At 39.6% G+C, this 19,780-nt stretch overlaps 1 protein-coding gene across 1 annotated transcript in view; it reads right to left on the bottom strand.

Annotated features, from left to right (window-relative positions):
• Nucleotides 1–17,726, bottom strand: part of YAP1 (Yes-associated protein 1) — a gene marked incomplete at its 5' end in the record, with an annotated part of 84,787 nt that extends 67,061 nt beyond the window's left edge. Inside the window, 1 exon segment of the mRNA XM_010140020.1 lies at nt 17,473–17,726. Coding sequence (XP_010138322.1) covers nt 17,473–17,726 — 254 coding nt within the window.
• Nucleotides 17,727–19,780: the final 2,054 nt, after the last annotated feature.

The raw sequence follows: 19,780 nt of genomic DNA, 5'->3' as shown, positions 1-19,780 counted from the left end.
CGTACAGGACAACCAGGTGATCAGGCCCAGTCAGCACAGGGGTTTTGAAAGGCAGCTCCTGCCTGACTAACTTGATCTCCTTCTATGATAAGGTGACATGTTTAGTGGATGAGGGAAAGGCTGCGGACCTTGTCTACCTGGACTTTAATAAGCCTTCTTATGCAGCAGATCATCTTGAGTGCCATCACAGAGTACGTACAGGACAACCAGGTGATCAGGCCCAGTCAGCACAGGGGTTTTGAAAGGCAGCTCCTGCCTGACTAACTTGATCTCCTTCTATGATAAGGTGACATGTTTAGTGGATGAGGGAAAGGCTGCGGACCTTGTCTACCTGGACTTTAATAAGCCTTCGACACCTTTTCCCACAGCATTCTCCTGGAGAAACTGGCTGCTCAAGGCTTGGTCAGGCCTACGCATCACTGGGTAAAAAACTGGCCGGATGGCAGAGCCCACTAAGTGATGGTGAATGGAATTAAATCCAGCTGGTGTTCTGAAGGGCTCAGTATAAAGTACGAAGTCAAGTTCTGAGTCCTACACTTGGATCACAACAACCCCCTGCAATTCTACAGCCTTAGGGAAGAGGGGCTGGAAACTGCCCAGACGAAAAGGACCTGGAGGTGTTGGTTGACAGCCAGCTGAATATAAGCCAGCAGTGTTTCCAGGTGGCCAGAAGACCAATGGCATCCTGGCTTGTATCAGCACTAGTGTGGCCAGCAGGAGCAGGGAAGTGATTGTCCCCCTGTACCCTGCACTGGTGAGGCCACCCCGTGAGGTTGACAGCCAGCTGAATATAAGCCAGCAGTGTTTCCAGGTGGCCAGAAGACCAATGGCATCCTGGCTTGTATCAGCACTAGTGTGGCCAGCAGGAGCAGGGAAGTGATTGTCCCCCTGTACCCTGCACTGGTGAGGCCACACCGTGAGTACTGCGTCCAGTTTTGGGCCCCTCACTCCAAGAAGGACATTGAGGTGCTGGAGCATGTTCAGAGAAGGGCAACAAAGCTGGTGAAGGTTCTAGAGCACAAATCCTATGAGGAGCAGCTGAGGGAACTGGAGTTGTTTAGCCTGGAGAAGAGGAGGCTCAGGGGAAACCTGATTGCTCTCTACAACCACCTGAAAGGAGGTTGCAGTGAGGTGGGAGTTGGTCTGTTCTCCTAAATAATAAGCAACAGGATGAAACAGCGTAAAGTTGACTCAGTGGAAGTTTAGGTTGGATATTAGGAAAATAGAAGGGTTGTAAAGCATTGAACAGGCTGCCCAGGGAAGTCGTGGAGTCACCATCCCTGAAGATATTTAAAAGATGGGTAAATGTGGTGCATTGGACATGGTTTAGTGTTGGACTTGGCAGTATTAGGTTTGTGGTTGGACTCAATGATCTTAAAGGTCCTTTCCACTCTAAATGATTCTGTGATTCAAAGTCACTGGTAGATCAGTCATTATTTGAGCTCAGTATGTTTTTCTTGAAATATATGTTATTCTTTTTGAATACGAGATGTACGAAATTTATTGTTAATCAACTAAAATTAATATTCTGATTCCTCATTAAAAGTTATCTAGCTCAGACATTGATTTTGTTCAAAATTTAAACCCTTGGCTTGGACAGGCTGAAAGTCTGTTGAGTCCTTGTAGGCTAGAAAATTAATCACTTCTTTTCAGTTATAAAAATCCAGACTGCGATTGTCCCAGCACTCTTCCCAAAAATCACAGTATTTCCCATCTTCCAGTTCAGCTAGGTTTTTTCTCTGAAAAAAACCTAGACTGTACAAAGGCATCAAAATTTGGTTTCATAACAGGTGTATTAGCATATTATCCAGGATAGCGAAACACACCATACTGGCTAACAGCTCAATTCAGTGCCTAAGATAGTTTTTAATTAAGAAAACTAAACAAAACCCCCAAAAGCGCAAGCAAAAAAAAAAAAAAAAATCCAACCACAAAACCACCACACACACACACCTTGCTGACTTCAGCTGAATGTAATTCACACATCAAATTTGTAACTGCCCAAAAGCGCAAACAAAAAAAAAAAAAAAAATCCAACCACAAAACCACCACACACACACACCTTGCTGACTTCAGCTGAATGTAATTCACACATCAAATTTGTAACTGCAGCAAAGCCAAGTTCACACTTACTGTTGGAATAAAAGCAAGCTCAGACCTTGGAGTATCAGTTACGGAATGCATCCTGGACCACAGCCAAGTATTACACTGACCCAGCAGTAATGTATGTCTTTTTTGGGGGTGCTGTTTCTTTCTAATTGTCATTTCTAAGGTGTGTATTGGTGGGATTGGAAGAACCATTGTGTCAACCTAGTTTGGTTTCTGTGCAACAGCGATGTGGTAACTCTACACAGATGTCTGCAGTACAACTTGTTCAATTGCACTTTACAAGTCAGACAAACACCGGTGCTTCTTTGTATTTTTTCCTCCCATACGGCTCATTAAGAGAAGTTTATCCCCACTATTCTATTTGCTGGTTTTCAAGTTCATATCAATATACATATTAATAGATTTATTTACTATATGACAAACCCCCCGACAACCACCCCCCCCAAAAAAAAGCCATCCAAATCAGTTACATCACAACTCACCTTACTATTTCCACTGCCCCCCACTGATGTACTACACATTTCTGGCAGAAGACTAACATTTTCTGTTAAAGACACTGAAACAAACCATCTTGCATTATGTTTCAGATGACTCCATTCAGCAAAATCTGTGCCCCTCTATAAACAGCACAGGAATGCAAATTCCAAAACTGAAGAAGATACCGATTATGTATCTACAAAAACTGAACACAATTTTTTTTGTTTGGTTTGGGTTTTTTTAACCCAATATCACGAAGTAAAAAGAGTGCTATTCTGAAGACTTAAGCTAATTTTCTTGAGGATTGCAGTCAATCAGCTCTCTGACTTTTAGATTAAGAACAGCTAGTTTTGTTGAGCATTGCCATAGCTGCTAAGATGTGCGTAGAGATTAACCGAAAAACCAAAAGGAACTCTTTACTGAAGGTTCATAAACCATTTTATTTTCTGTTATGATTATACTGAATTTTAGACAAACAATACTAAAATCCATCACTACTCTGTCAAGTATAGCTGGCTTGTTTTGACTAGAAAGTAAAAATGGATTCCTGTGTCAGAAGGAATGACTCCACACGCATCTCTTTAGCAGCATCACTGATTTAAGGCTTAATTTACTCTAATGTACCATCTATCTCTACTCCCTCCTCTAAGCAGTCACACCATGAACTGGATCACAGAACAGACACAGTTGAAAACAACGTGTAGTTATGTCATGAGCCATACAACAAAGTAACTGTGCCAGCACAAGAGCAGCTATGAAATCCACAGAGGCTGCCTCAAAGTCTACAAAGCAAGCTCGCTTTCACTCTTTAAACCCAACCTATCCTAACATAAGAACATCTTTAACCTCATTATGCCCTGTTGTCTTCCCGTGAGTTTCCATATTCTCATCCCCTGTGCCATCACAAGTTCTCCAACAACTGACTTGCAGAGAAAAACTAACTGTAGCAATAAGAACCAGGGAGCAGGACCTAAATCAGACCATCCACCACTGTTGATGAAACGACTGTACCTGGGTATAAATGCGGCTACCTTGCATTAGTGACCCACTACTAGAATCAGCTGTGAGGTTAACAGTGTAAGACTTTTTTTTCCAAAATCAAGCTACATTAAAAATAAAAGACACTTTCCCAATGGGAATGTTTTTCTCTGTTCTACATAGTTCTCTCTTCTCTGTTCTATCTTGTTCAGAAACCCATAATTACAGAACACCAAGAGTACAAATATGGAGAATGATTTCAGAGGCAAGCAGCAATTTCTTCTATTTTGAATAGGATTCCCTGCTATTATGACTTAACACACAGCATATAGATCATTTAAGAACCCATGTCATGTGCTAGCTGGAGTGGGATTCCTGTAATACACCTCCAGTAACTTGTCAGAGCTTCAAGCGAGTTAAAAAGAATTGCATAAATATGATCACAGCAGAAAGCGATAACCTAGAAAACTGATATGTCAACCAGGCATTCCGGGAAGGCAAGTCCCTGTACGAATTACCGAGCACATACAAGACCGATGAGTACAGCAGAGTCACTCAGACAACTTACTAGATATGAGAAGTGGGATGTCACCTCGTTTGACTATCTTATGTATTTCAAAAAGACTAAGCAAGTTTCTTAATGGCTTTTTTTTTTTAAATTCTAAGAAAATCCTGCCTAAAGCATGACTGACACTTTTTTTTTGGCTAGTAAAGAAACTACAACCTATTTTAAAAGTCATTAGGTGTGAGCTGTGCATCAGGAGATGTTTTTTTGCTCTGCTGCAGAAAGAAGCTTTCTGAAGGAGCGTATTAACAGGAGGAAAGGAGTTTGTGGGATCTCCATTCATGCTTGGAGGTTTTCCAGTGTTGGCTAAAAAGTCACACCTGACGTCATTTACCTTTAGCAACACTCATGCTTTCAGCAAAAGGTTGGATGGATGACCAACCTTCACTAAATACTAGGTTGGCTAGATAATAATAAGAGACACTAACAGTTGTGTTTGTGAACTTTGAAAAACAAAAAACAACAAAAAGCATGTCTAGATCACCTGGTAAATTCATGGCTCCTTGAATCTTCCAGCAGCTTAAGATCCTAACAATCCTGAAGCTCCCATGCTGAATTATCATTGCTGGGAGTGGAAAAGCTTCCAGGTGAACCACTCAAGTGATTTTTAGACTCAGCAATTGTCCCTTATTATCCAATCATTTATCAATTGCCACATTCAAAACAACATATTCAATACCACAAAATCAGTTATAGCTGGCTGACAATCAAACTCAGAAATCTGGAGAGCCAAATACGTTTGGTTACTGAACTGTCAAAAGACATACTGGACGACACAGAAAAATATGGTGTAAACATCTGATACTGAGACACGAGGAAGCAACGCATGAAGTTATTTTGTAACCAAATTTTAAAGTAGAATATGAAATGACAGTTCCAAAACAACGTGGAGATCGACATTCTTTCAGCATTGCTGGAACCAACTATGCGATAAAACAAAACCTGTCTTCCAAATACCCTGGCACTGCTTCCTTCTCCACTGACATATTCATTCAGTCAAAAAGCTATATACATGTGGTACTAGCAGCCATAAGATAATGTATTTTATTCTAGAAATTAATCTCTCTTGGATTTTTTAGTGACACACACAGCATCATTTTATCATACCAGCATACTTCTGTATTGTTGGAGCAGCTCCCAGACGTAAGCTGGAAGGAAATGCAGATGACCCTTATCTTTCAAGGTGAATGCACCAACAAGTATTTGCACCCCAAAGTTCATGCAGAAGGCTCAGCTTCTGGAGACAGAGCAATCATAGCAGGCATTAAGTTCCAGAAACAAATGACTAAGGTATTTGATTAGGAACAGCAAGTGTTGTTTTTAAAATCAAAACTAATCAGCAACCACAGGATAAGGACAGGTCTGGATATGACGTGAACAGGTACCAGAAAGAAATAAAAAAAAAAAAAAAGAAAAAACCCCTTCAAAATCACCCAAAACCCCCCACAAAAAAACCCAGAAGGGAGATATCAGCACCTTTTGCACCAGATGTCGGCCTCTGGTCCACTTCCACAGGGGCCTGTACACTAGGGTCTATGCAAGAACAAGAGCAGCACCATCACAAAGCTTCCCAACGACACAAATTTACTCCCGGTCAACTGCTAACTGTAAGAAAATTAAAAGTATACTGAGTGAAAGGACAAGCAGCAGAAGGAATGAATTGGGGTTTTTTATTTTATTTTTTTAGAGAAAAGGTTCAGAATGGCAGACATTTTAAAAGATTCTTAACCTTTCACCCGAAAAAATAACAAAAACTGGGAAAGGCTTAGAGAAGGGCTGCAGAGATCACTGGAAAAAGCTTCTATCCCAGGAAGACCCAGCAGGTTAGGCCTCTACAAGTTTCAAAAGAGGCAATTTCCAGAAGAAAAGATATCAATCTTGAGCAGAAGGGACACACATGAACTGTTCACTGTCACTTCCAAAATAAAAACTGGGCACCACTAAACGAAGCTGGTGGAATCCAAGCTTAAAACAGAACGAAGGCTTTCCTTCATGCAGTGGATAGACAACCAGTGCTACTTCTTGCCAGAGCATGCAGCAGATGCTGAAAGTTTCTATGGCTTCAAGGGGAGAAAGCACAAGTCTTTGAGGACAGCTGGAAGCTGGGACGGTTCTCAGAGAGAGTATTCACATATGCTTGCCCAGTTCTTAGTCTTTCCAAGAAATTTGCTCATCACCTCTGGCAACAAGATATTGGTATGGACAGCACTTGCTTTGAATCAATATGGACAGTCTAATGAGACGCTGCTAACAAGATCTCATAGAATAGTAGAGCTGGCAGGGCCCAGCAGTTGATAGGTTCTAGAATTGAAAATCTTATCAACAACAGCAGGTGAAGACTTAGGGAGAACAGTATAGCTACTTCTGCTGCCTCCCTACTGCCAGTAATCCTGTTTTTTTTTTTTTATCTCCAACCATCCGTCACCTTCTGAATTTCTCCCTTCACCTAATCATTGTAAGCATACCTTAAATGTATTACACAAAGATACCTACGTGAAACAACACAACATTATCATCTGACACTGCAGCTCATCCTTGCTATGTCCACCAAAAGCCAAATATTGGCTCCTCAGGATCCAATAGAGGGATAACAGATCAGAAATTCTCAGCTGACCTAAAATGCCTGGCAGGAGCATGAGCTAAACAGCCTAACAGCTCTGACAAATAAATGCTTTTTCTTTAGCAGAAATACTGCCTCCAACAGTATTCAAGTTCTAACCTAAATGAAAAGCTACTAGTCCTGATGAAATGCAAATGAGAATATTGTTTAATGATGCACAATGTGACACCTCAGTTGCTACTGCACTGCAGTCTGTGTATCTTCATTCAATAAAACTTTCTCTTTTTGGACTCATCAGTTTGATCAAGTAATCGCTACCAGAATTTGCACCTTATTTATTTTTCTGCAGTAAAACAGTTTGTTGGAACTCCAGAACTGAACAGCATCCTATACAATAAAAGAACTTGTGTATCTACTTTTACAGAAGCTGTATCTCACTGTTTGACTAAATGACGAGAGACAAAGTATATGGTAGGTGAGGCTGGAATATGTTAATCGACAGTGGGCATGTAACTATTCTAAGCTCTGCTAACTTCATACCACAACTCTAGCTAAGCAATCAAATACATTTATCTGTAGAAATTGAAAACAGTTACTTCAGCTGCTTATGAAGTAAAAGCATCATTCAATAGCAAAACTGTAAGTTTGCGTATATCTTTCACATTAAAAAATTTACAAAGTTATAGGCAACTTATGTGCAGATTCTAGCAAAGCAAGAAGCATCAGAATCAGATTCTTCTGTATTTCAAATAAATTCCATACAAACAAACTTGTTCTTCATGTACAGAAGAAGAGCTCAATGGCTTCTTGTAAGGACAAAAGACTTCTTCCCATAAATTTATTTTAAAAGTCAGCAAATTTCATTTTATTTCAACTCCCTCAACCATTTAGTAAGTTAGCTGTTACTTAGAAAGCACTTTAAATCCTCCCCCTTCAGTTTCCCAGAGCATTTGAGGCCATCTTAAAAGGGCAAAACTTGGCACAGACCAGGGTCTACACTTCTGCTCCAATAGGATTGCAGACTGGAGGAATCAATTAAAGTTCACACACATAAACAGGATTCAAATTGTAGCCCTGAGTAAAAGCCACAGAAAGAGTTGCACCAGAAGGAAAAAAAAAAAAAAGGCCCAAGTCCCCCTTCTGCTTTCCCTCTCCCTATTCCAATGCAACCTTAAAACCACAAGTTGGAAAAAGGGTACCACAACTATGAAACTTAACTAAGATGCAGTTTTCCTGGAGACATTTCCATGTACAAGTGACATTTAATTCATTAAGAAAATAATAAACTGTCCAAGTTCCTCAAAAAATTTCTATAAAACAAAAGCTGATCCTGTCAAGATCCCTCTAACAGCACAATAAAAAATGGGGGCAAATTTGAACTGCAACCTATTTATTTTTAATAATGTAATGAAGACTTCTTTTGACCTTGTTAATAGGGATACTAAAATGTTAATTCTTAAGTGTTTATGCTAAGGCCTCTTTCACATTTTCTCTTCCTTACACCTAGCCAGTGACTAAATTATCAGGATATTGTGAAATATCCAATAGATTTTTTTTTTCCCCAGTTATTAGTCATTATGGTAAAAAAAAAAATAAATAAACCAAAACCCCAAAAAACCACACACACCAAAAAAGACAAAACCAAAACCCCACAAGAATACACATTATAACAGTTTTCCTAATAATACAAATCTGAAAGTTCCTGTCCTCTGTTCCTAGTAATTATTTGGTCTCAACATCTTAAGTCCTCTTTAGAATAGTTTCGGATTAAGATTCCTGTAAGAAGTGAAAACCTGAAAGACCAGTTATGAAAGGGAACACTTACTTCAGTCCAAATGGTAAACTCACTGGCTACAAGAGTTTAAATTCCATACACGGATGGAAGTGAAGCATGGATGCATTTAGGGACAGAAGGTAAGAAACTGGAACACAGCTCTGCTCTGGTAACACACATGTAATGGTGTCAACAGCAGCGTTACAAAAAGCTCTCAAAAATCGATCCACACACAAACTAGAACACAGGCAGTTTTAGCGTGGTCAGGCTCATGTGTACAAAGCCCCGTAATTATGGATTGTGCTATTAAGAGTTTTCGCTGAAGACTGGAAGTATTTAAAACTTTTAATTGTTAAATGACTATAATTCATCCTGACCCAAAGGCCAGCACAGAAGTCAAGGGGCACCTAAACTCGGGTTAAAGCACAGTATTACCTTTTTTCCACAAATATGTTTTTCATACATATACAAAAAACAACTATAAAGTTGGGCACAGAACGTGCTTCCAAGCCCTTTTACCTTTTCTTTGTAACAGCCTTTCATACATCATAATACGCCTTTTGAAGTATATCTCATTTTATATCCTTAACTCATGCAAAGCTTGTTACTCTGACAATGGCACAGGTTTTGTCAACAAAACGAAAATCGCGCTGAATTACGTGTGCATTGGATATTTAGGTCTGCCAACTATATTAACTATCCAATCAGCATAGCTAGTAAAAGTGGAAGGAAATTTCTCTTTTACTCTATTTCTCACTACTCTAAAGAGACTATGTAAGTGTTGGTATGAAAGTAATTGCACAGGACTTGCCCACATTCTAAGTTTTTCGAACAGGAAGAACAAATGAAAAAAAAATTGAGACGTGAGATCCTGTGAGAAAGTATACCTGCAAGTTGCGTTTCTTTTACCCAAAGAATTCCGTTTTGCTCATACAACTTATTGCTTTCAGATGTTTTATTACATTGTAAATGCCTGATTTTACAATATACCTGGAAAAGGCAAAAAGTTTACTTAGTATTTCAGTTACAACAGGTAATCAGAAATGGAAAGGCATCCTTGAGTGGTAACAAGATTTAAATAAACTTGTGTAATGCAGACAGATTTCCAACAAAGCTCTCCATAAATCAGAACCCACTGGAGATAAAATAGCAACAGTGAATGACCTTTACTTAACTCTCCTATAGAACAGTTCAGCACAAAAGAACTGGCTCCACAACCTCAATGTAATAATCAATAACTAAACTCAACCACTAACACTGAGCTAAGTTACCAAACAGCATGTCAGAGACTCACCAAAAGGGATCTGGCCTTTCACTATGACACAGCAAAGTCTCATTAGTGAAATTGAAGCAAAGTCCAAGACTGTTTTCAAGACAGCTTTGTTTCCGTAGCAACTGGCATGACTGACAGGCAGTATACTCGTAAAAGTCCTACTTTACAAGGCAGCTTTACATTATTAACTTGACTTACTCAGCAACTTAGAAAACCTAGTTATACTTGCCTGAAACGCAGCCTGAAGTAACTTAGTTAAAAGCCAGTTACAAGACCAGCAGAGTGAATCCCAGAGAACAGATTTCAAGAAGCGCTCCATGACACAGCGATGCAGCTTAGTCACACCTTCCAAAAACCCATTCTTCAAATAAAACACCAGTTTTATTTACTAGTAGGTACTATTTTCATAATAAAGACTGATTCCCCCCCATCCCCATGCTCTAGATTCCTATTTAAACACTAAACAAAAAAATATAGCTAATCTGGTAAATTTTTCAATACAGCTTTACATCATGACGAGGTTTTTAGCAAGCCATTTGTGAGAGCATGTCCTGCCGTAACACAGCATCTATCTGTGAACATTCCAACACAGTCTCCTCCCAAGAACTCTGTTTCACGTTATGCTAACCCCCAGGCTCTCAGATCTTCCCCACAGACAATTCTGTGTCTTTCTCCTGGTCAACTACATGGTGTCCTGCCCATGTCCTAAGGGGCACCCACCAGAGGACTGCTGCTCATAGAAACCTCCTGAAGATTTCCTTCATTCAGCCAAGTGACTTTTTCCTTCAGAATTTACGAGAGAAACTGAGTCACTTAAATTTTAGGGTTTACATAATCATGTGCAGCTTGTTTGGGGGGGAAGGAAAAAAAAAACCCACACTTAAAGGAAGGAACCTTTATGCAAATCGTGAACGTTAGTGAGTTCCACCGTTAATGAGTTTTACTGCACGTGTATGTTTGGATTGCACAAACTATAAATGCAAATATGTTGGAATTTATAAAAATATGACACAGAATTAGAATGAGTAGCTATCAGTTTCAAAAGGTTAAACTAAAATCTAATTACATCATCTTGACTTGTTCCCAGCTATGAAGACAAACAAATGCCGTGGTCTGGCCACATATAAAAAGAAGAGAAACATCTCCAGTTTTGGCTGACAGCTCTCTCTAACTGTTTACCTCATTTTTGGTTTTTTCTTCGGTTGGCTGCAGGGGGTGGGGTGTCTAGTTTTAATCAAGAGCCCAAACTAAATTGCTTGTAGTTAATTTCAGACTAGTTTTAACAATTCATCTTGTACCTCAGCCCTGGGTAACACATCTTGCGCTCCTGGGCGTCATCCAGTAACTGCTTATGTCCGATAGGTGAAAATGTTTCTTTGGGAGCAGACCAGAAGTCTTAACTTCACACGTGACCCTATTTAGGTCCCGCACTTAAATGTTTCAGCATTCCCAGTGCTAATAAGTTACTTTCTCTGAGAGATGGATAACCTGAGTGCAAAATCCACTTTGCTTGCTCTGTGTCAACTTTTAAAAATTTGCAGCTGTTGTGCCACAATTGCAAAGGGAAACTGAGGAAACTATAAAAGGGAGGTTTTATATTTGGAATTTTAAAGCTACTGATTTTTTTCATTTCCAGAAGAGGAAAGGTATGAGAGTTATAATGAGTGTAAAAATAGGTTTGATTTTACCCACATATGTCATGGATCAGTTCAATTGCCTTTCCCCATCATAAGTATTTTTTGCAAAAATTGGTGGGGTCGTGTTTGTCTGACTTTCACGGGAACTTTCACATTAACATCCTCTTACTATTTTACTGCTTTCTATCGAGTAGGAATTTCCATGATGTGACTGATGGGTTGCAGATTACCCCATGCTACAAACCAGATGACTATTAAAAAAAAACGGCTATAATTCTTTGCCATCTTCAACATACAGAAGAAGAAAGGCGAAAGGATAAGAGAGTCCAGACGACACTCATCTTGATTTATACCAAATCCTTGTTTGTCTTTAGAAGAGGTCAAGACCTGAGAAAACAGAATTGGTTCCACAGCAGCATAATTGCTCCCACAGAACTTGATGCTACCACTTTTAACCAAATGTGACATGACAAAATGTTTAATAAGCAGAACTGCAGAAGCATCTTTTTTGAAGATTAAATGCTGATTAAACCTTCATCAAAAGCCTCTTCTCATCACTGATCAGAGAGACTAAGATTTCCCATTATAAAAGACTAGTTAAGAAAGATCTCGGTCACAATTTTAGCTTTCAATATAATACAAAGTTTTCAGACAACAATAAGATAAAACTGATCTCAAATGTGATTCAGGAGGTAGGAAAGCCTTGCTGTAAAACAGTAGCAGGCATTTACAGCATATAAACCAAAACTACACCCATGTTCTCAGCACCTAAACCAGAAGTGATTTTGACCAATTCTATAAGGGAAGTTGAATTGTTTAGTTTCATATGTTTGTGACTTGAAACAACAATATTTATCCTCCTTAATGAACACTGCATTAACACAACCTTATTTTTTCGAGTATGCCACTGCTTTCTCTCTCCACTGCATATATCTTCAGATCCCATTGAGATTTGTCAGAATTAGATCCACATTATATTTTCTACAGCTGGCACGCACTCCCTTAAAGTATTAGAAGCTCTCGGTAGAGGTTTAATCTAGTGCTTTTTAGAGTTTATGGAAAGATTTCAACAGGCACCGATTCAGACACTATAAAGCACGAGGATTATTTTCATGAGAGATATATTGAAAGGCAAAACCTGTGGGAGAAAGGAAGATATAGATTAACAGATTACTTAAAAAAAGAAAATCCTCAGAGATAATTATTAACTTACAACTAACTGCCACAGATCCTCTATCTTTCCCCAGTTCTATTTTCTTCTGAAGATGTCAAATGCCAATATGCTTATAAATAAAAGGGAAACATATTAGTGAAAACCACAGGGTATTGTTTTTGGTCTACCTGAAATCACATCTATTAAACTGCTACTTGAAGAGTCTTACAAAATCCCTTGCATGGCAGGGTGTTGAATGGATGCATGAATACCATCTTTTGCAATTTTTCTTAAGCAAAGCTAAATACAAGGAAAGCACTGCATGCCACTGCTTTCTCCGATGCCCACCCACTAAGCCGGCTGAGTTCTCTGAATTCAGAGGGCTAAAGATGCACTCTCACCCTCCTCCCATCTCTGACTCAGTGCCAACACAAATAAGGCAGGTTTGCCCCTATTCTTCCTCCACCCTTCCAAAGAAGTGGAAATCTTTCCAATTGCAAATCCAAAATAGTTTGTATCACTCTTCTTTTGCAAGACTCTTCAAGTAAGAAGGTAGAAGGAAAGATATACACTTAGTAGTACCATGGCTATCTTCCAAGACCAAAAAAAACCTTAAGTTGCCAAAAACATACAGGGAATGCTTTAAGGGTGTTTCAACTAATATTTCTTTCCTCCAGCTGTGTTCTGGAACTGACAGTGCCCATTTTCCCATGCACAAATTTCATGGGTTTTGTTTTTAGTTCATCGATCTTAATTTGACATATCACAAACAAAATTTACCAAACAGAAAAATCTTCAATTGCTTTGGAGTATGAAAAGCACAAAAAAGCGGACAAACCCATCAGTTTTGGTTTCCAACAATGCAGCTCTCTTAGACAAATTAGCCTGAACTATAGTCCCACAAACACAAGAACTCATGTGAACTGATGATTCTGAATATGCACTTCCCCAGAAAATTAAGGTATTCAGTAAAATACACAACCATGGCAGCAGTTTTTACAATAAACGCCTTCTATCCTGGAAGATTAAGGTTACTTTGGTGGGATGGGGAGGAAAGGAGAAGGAAGGGGAGCAGACGATGTTGGTGTAGCGGGTGGTTCCAGTAAGGGGCAAAAAACGGGACACAAAATAAATTTAACAGCATCGCTGCATATTTTTCCTGTGTGATACAAGAGGAAAGAAAAAAAGAACAAAAACGTACCAACGAACTTCCCTGTTATCTTAAAAGAATTTGGTTTCACAACATCCAAAGCCATACCTCTGTATAAAGCACATAAGAAACGTGTAACAGCGATCTGTTTTTAAGGTTTCTACCAGATGGGTAAACACCTCAAATGCACCCACAGATACTAATGAAAACCACCTTGGCCTCCTTCAGGAAGTCATTCAACCTTCACAGAAAAAAATAGGAAGTTGTTGATAAACTGCTTGCAAGAACTACTTCCTGTAGGAAAAATAATCACAAGACTTGTTTTCTGGACAATCAGTTAACTTTTCCTCACACTACAAAATGAGAAGAGGTATTACACAAGCTTTGTAAGAATTAAAAGCATAACACTAAGTTAAAATAATACAGGAGTAACTCTAAAATTGAGCAAAACATATTTTTTCCTTTCTGCAAGTTGTTGTCTGCTACTCCCATGGCATATTATCTTTTGCCTAGAGAGCGATCCTCTATCTTTCTCCATAGTTCACTGAAATGTCAACCAGCAGCTGGCTAACAGGAAGTGGTTAAAAAGCAATGCAGTTGACATCACCACACGAACCAAGCAAATCTTTTTTACTGCTTGTTTGAGACTGGGCTCAAGCGTACCGCACAGCCATGCTGAGATGACTCAGACATGACCACTCACTAACCAGGCAAGGCTTCTCTCAGGAGTTCTATTTAAGTAGCAGTTTCAGTAAAAAACAGTTACTAGTTTTATCAGCTATATAGCAAGCATGTCTTAACTCACTGGCCAAAAATCATCTGCATTTTCACTAACTGAAAAGTACACTCAGGAGCCCTACTCATAACAGCGAGGTGCACACTAACGAGCGGAATTCTGGCAAACGATATGGTGGGCACTGATACACAAAGGGGTCTATTTATCTAGATGACAGACTGATTTACGAGAGTAGTTCTGGTCCAGACCTCACACTACCACTTCTCACCCTCTTTTGACAGTATGGACACACGTGGTGTGTACGTATCTGGCAACGTAAATCCGTGTGTGTATCTATCTATGGACAAGTATTTTCTCTCCCATACACGCTATTTTCATTCCTCTGCGCAAACTACTACACTTGCAGTGCTTAGTAGAAGTGACTATATTCCAGACTGTATGAATTCTTAAGCATAGTACTCAATTTTGTATTATTCCATTTGCACTGTAGTATATTATGATAACTATAACCATAAGGCTTACTGACATCTGGAAAAAATCTAATACTGTTACCTATTCTGCAAAGATCTCTAGATCTGTCATGGAGTGGCTACAGAACAGAGCAAATGGAAACAAAGAGCAATGCAGCCAATCAAACAAAAAAGCTGGATACTTGGAAGAGACACCAAAAATCTGCCTATGGTTGAAGGAACCACATTAAATGTCTTTAGCATCAGGAATCCTAGCACTCACGCTTCAAGCAAATCTTGTCTATGTATAACTAGACAAGACGTGAGTTTCAAAGGCTTGTAGGTATGAGATAGAACTTGTCACTCAACACAGAGGCAAGCTTCTCAAAAATAATTCTTACATTTCTCTGGACTCCCTAAACATACAATGCAAATATTTTGCTCGTATGAACTCCTACTAAGTTGGTGGATCTCACCTGTAGATAGTATTAACCAACAACCTAGGAACAACAAATGCTCTTCAAGTGTGAACAGAGCCTTTAAAAAGTGTCCTCATTAGACTCTCCCAAACCACAGCATCTCCCAAGGAAAGCCAAAAGAAAACAGCCCATTAAGCTGTTTAAAATCTCCCAAGGTCAGCATGTGACCCAGCAGGGAGAGGTTCAAAAAGTACAGCCTTTATTTTTCTTCCTAACGACCTGGTTTGTTTCCACTCCTTTCCCCTTCAAGACACATCCTTCACAGCTAGCAGCTCTTTCAATCATTTACTTTGGATGTCTGTTTGAGAACAAATGATCTTGCTCATGCAGATGAGTTTGCCAGACTTGTGTGTACTTTCCAGTCTCAAGCTCTTTATTGTTCTTGCTGAAACCTGACCCTTTGAAATGGATACCAGGACACCAAGAAAGGACAAAAAAACTTGCAGAAAAAAAGGAAAAGATTTTTTTGTGGTAATAATGAAACTGCAGAAAAGCTTTCCAAGAACAAATCTTTCACTCTTTTTTTTTTAATTATCCTCATTCAGCTGAAATAAAAAAATCAATCATAAGAGTGTGACAACATTTTGCATCTCTTTGTTCTATTTTCTGTAAAATTGACAGCATTATCAAAAACAAATACTTGTGACAGTAAAAGTTAAAAATCAAGTATCTATTTTTCATGCTTCGTAACTTGCTCTTTAAGAGCTCTCACAAGCACAGTCAAAACAAAGTTTGCTTTTCATTTCAAAACTCAAACTGTGCTTTCCTCAAGGTCCAATGAGCTACAGTTCTCAAATGGCATAAACTTACACAACTCCAAAGAAATTCTATTCGTGCCCACTGAAGAGCTCACATTCTAGAATATGCCGATTTGTTAAACTTCACAGAAGAAAATATCATATCTTCAAGATCTAAAGCTAATGCTGATTTTTGCATTCCTAATACAGAACGATTATTTTCAAAAAATAACTTTCAGGCTCAAATAATGTCAGACAACTGCTGTAACCTTTTCTCAGTTGCTATTTTCTCTATACAGATACACCATTACCATAGGAGCAAGAAATGGTTTTAGGAAGTTCTGCAAGTTCCATTTTCATCGCAGACAATGTACACTTGTTTTTGAAGCTACAAACTCAAGGACTTCTATCAAATGCACAATATTAATGACAAAGTTTTAGCATTAAAGGTAGGGATAAATACGTTTTTCTTGCTGCAACAAGTTTTACATAAATAACACATTGTGCTGCCCCTCCCCTCTCCCAGACCTTAACATGGCATATAATGGATTACTCAAAAACTTGCAGTTAAATAAAATGGTCAAAATATAGCCAAAATATTTGAAGGCCAATTACATGTCTTGGTGGGCACACTTTCAGAAAGGAGGACAAGCTCCTGCGGGTTTAGAAAACTATGCAGCATAAAAGAAAATGCTTCCTGGTGTCAGATGGCTGGCAAGTGTAACCCCTCTTCAGTTTTAGAAAAGGTGATACTAATTTCACTGTGTGAAAAAGCTACAGCTGTAGGAACATGAAACAATGTTAGAAGTTCTGCAATTTCCCTTTCACAGCAGGGAATGCAGATGAGTTAAGAGTTACAGACCCAAATACTACAAACACACACACACATTAATTTCCTCACGAGTGGAGAGTAGGCAAAAATGTTTAGATTGCATATTTACACAATTGTCTTCATTAGAAAAAATAAGAAGTCATGATATATCCTCACTACAATGGTTTCTAAAGTTAATTCTGTGTCGTAACAATGAGGTAAAACGTATTTTGACCTGCATGAGAACTCCAAAAGACACATGGTTAAAAATCACTACGCACATTTCACTGATTTTTAGTATAAAATATAATGGATAACATTCTTCAGCTAAGATTAAGATAGGATAAATATTCAGAGAGTACCGTACAGTTTTCAGAAACAGTGGAGAGTTGATACAGGAGAAATACTGAAGTGGTAGGATCTCCTACTTAAAATCAGGAGCATGTTTTTAAATATATATATTTTAAACACAATGAAATTTAGTAAAATTCAAAGGCTGGGGAAAAACAAACAAAAATCCCAACACAACAAACCCAAACAAAAAACGCCAGAGATACAGCTAACTGAAAACAAGTTTTACTTACTTAAGAAAGTATCTCTGTCCAGACGGTGTCTTAGCCATCTCCCAACCTGGTGGCAAAGGTACATCATCAGGGATCTCAAATGAAGACTGGCGGAGATGTTGAGAAGATGGAGCCCCCGGTCCAGTCACTACTCCGGAGGGTGTAAGTGTCCCTGGAGAAACAGCTCCCAGCTGCAGTGATGCTGGAGAGGAATGAGCTCGGACATGCTGTGGGGTCAGGGCTCCTGCTGTCCCTGCATCAGTGCTGGCCTGTCAGGAGTGAAATTATTCCCATTAAGACTCTTACATTTCAGCAGAAACACAGCTGTCGGATGACATTTCACTTTAAATAAACTTCTCAGAAGAAATGCATAAGTTAGTCATTCTACAGCTCTGCTTATTTTCTAGTTACGGCTGCTCAAGAGAGCATCCAAATAGGTTGGTTAACTAGCATCACATAAACCCTGCTGTAAGTCAGGAAATATTAACTGTAAGTGTGTCTGAAGTGCCTTTAATTTTACTTTGGAAATAGAAGTTCTTACTCCTCGGTGCAGGGTTAAGAAAAAAACATGCCTACAGCCCACAGACCTCATAGAGCACACTGCACAGTTCATTACTGGCCTGCACCCACCCACTACCACCGCACGCACTGTCTGCTGGAGGAATTAATTATCTCCTTTCGAAAGGGGGGTGTGGGGGTGCAAGGACACCCACACATACACCCTCTGCAGGGGTTGAAAAGATTACACAAGGAGAAAAGCAACAAAGAAACGCCAGCCGACACTAGTGAGTTCCAACAGAGGAAGACTCCTGAACTCAACTGTAAAAAAACCTACACAAGACTGAACCCAAAATTTCCTAACCCGCACACAAAGTGCACTTTTAAGGGTATCGGGAGCTTACAAAGAGTCTGTCCATGCTTTATCCAAAGGAAAGCTTCAGCAAACTGTTTAACCAGTAAATCAGAAATGACTCACAAAACCATTCACCAGAGTTCCCAGTCGTCAGTACACAGAAATTCCTTTCCAGTGGTAAATACACGTCCACCATGAAACAGAAAAAGCCGCTTTGAAAACTGGATTAAAGCAACACTGACTTTTTTAGTATATTCAGCGATTAATTGAGTTTGTCAATACACTAGTACAACATGGACACCCATAACAAGAGGCACGTATGGGCCCTGGCCACACCTCTCTGCACAAGGTATTGCACCACGCATGAGGCTCCACTCACTCTCCCGGCCACTGACAGCTGTTTCACTACATCTGTATGCAAGCACATGCGGAGGCTCATGTATTCAGCTGGAAACTAATTAGCTTATATTTACATTTAAACAAAATATACAACTTAATTCAGGCGTTTTAATTCTTGAGAAACGGGGAGAATAATATAAAGAGACAGAATAGAGAGAATATTTTTGTGGCACAACTCAGCAAAAAGAAAAATGAAAACGATCTTATTTTAAAGGCCACAATGAAACAAATGGGTTTCAACTCTATATTTTAGGAACCTCTGACTGGGTCAAGGAACCATGATCCAACTAAACAAGCATCACAGATGGAAAGTGACATACACAAGTAAGATAACGCCAAGTTTAGAAGTACAAGACATATCATCGTCCCACGCCTCAAGCGCGTTTTGAGCGCGATAGCTATTTAACCACAGTTACTGCAGTTCACAAGGGCCCGCACCAAGCGCTGGCTGAACGGGGACCAGTTCACATCTGTGCACAACGGAACTGCGATAAGATTTGTGCAGCTCGGAAAAAACCTTACACCACCTTATTCCTCGCTGGATTTCAGTGTGTTTGTTATTAAAGGACTGCAAAAGCAAAACTACAGGAGCAACTCGGCCCCACCCCTTTCTGTTTTCTTCGCAGTCTCGCAATATGAAGGCCAGACTGATTTTGTATTTGGAAAATGAATTAACTCCTAGGCTGCGCACGGTAGGTGCCAAGGTTCAGCCTGCAGCGAGCTTCTGAAGCCAAGTTATAAATCCTTCAAAACAGAGGTTTAATAATGGAAACGTTGACAGACCCTTAACGACAGGAGTACCAGGCACCACCAGCACACACAGCAAGTTTCGCTCCTACTGGCTGCGCAGATAAAGTGACAATAGCCAATAACACAACGTATTTTACAGCTTAGCAACAAAGTTCATGACTTAATACAACACCCGAGTAGACGCAGGCTCCTTCCAAAAAGTTGGTAACGGCAGCCTAAACTTTAACTTCCCGCCGCGTCCGCTTCGACACTCGGGTCTTGCCGCAGAAGTCGCTCTGCTCGGGGAACAAACGCTACCGGAGACCCAGATGCCTGCCCCGCATCCCT

The sequence above is a fragment of the Buceros rhinoceros genome, unplaced genomic scaffold, assembly GCF_000710305.1.
Source record: "Buceros rhinoceros silvestris isolate BGI_N320 unplaced genomic scaffold, ASM71030v1 scaffold1440, whole genome shotgun sequence".
NCBI classification, from domain to species: domain Eukaryota; kingdom Metazoa; phylum Chordata; class Aves; order Bucerotiformes; family Bucerotidae; genus Buceros; species Buceros rhinoceros.
Note: the sequence above shows the minus strand (reverse complement) of the source record. Positions and strands in the feature narration are given on the sequence as shown.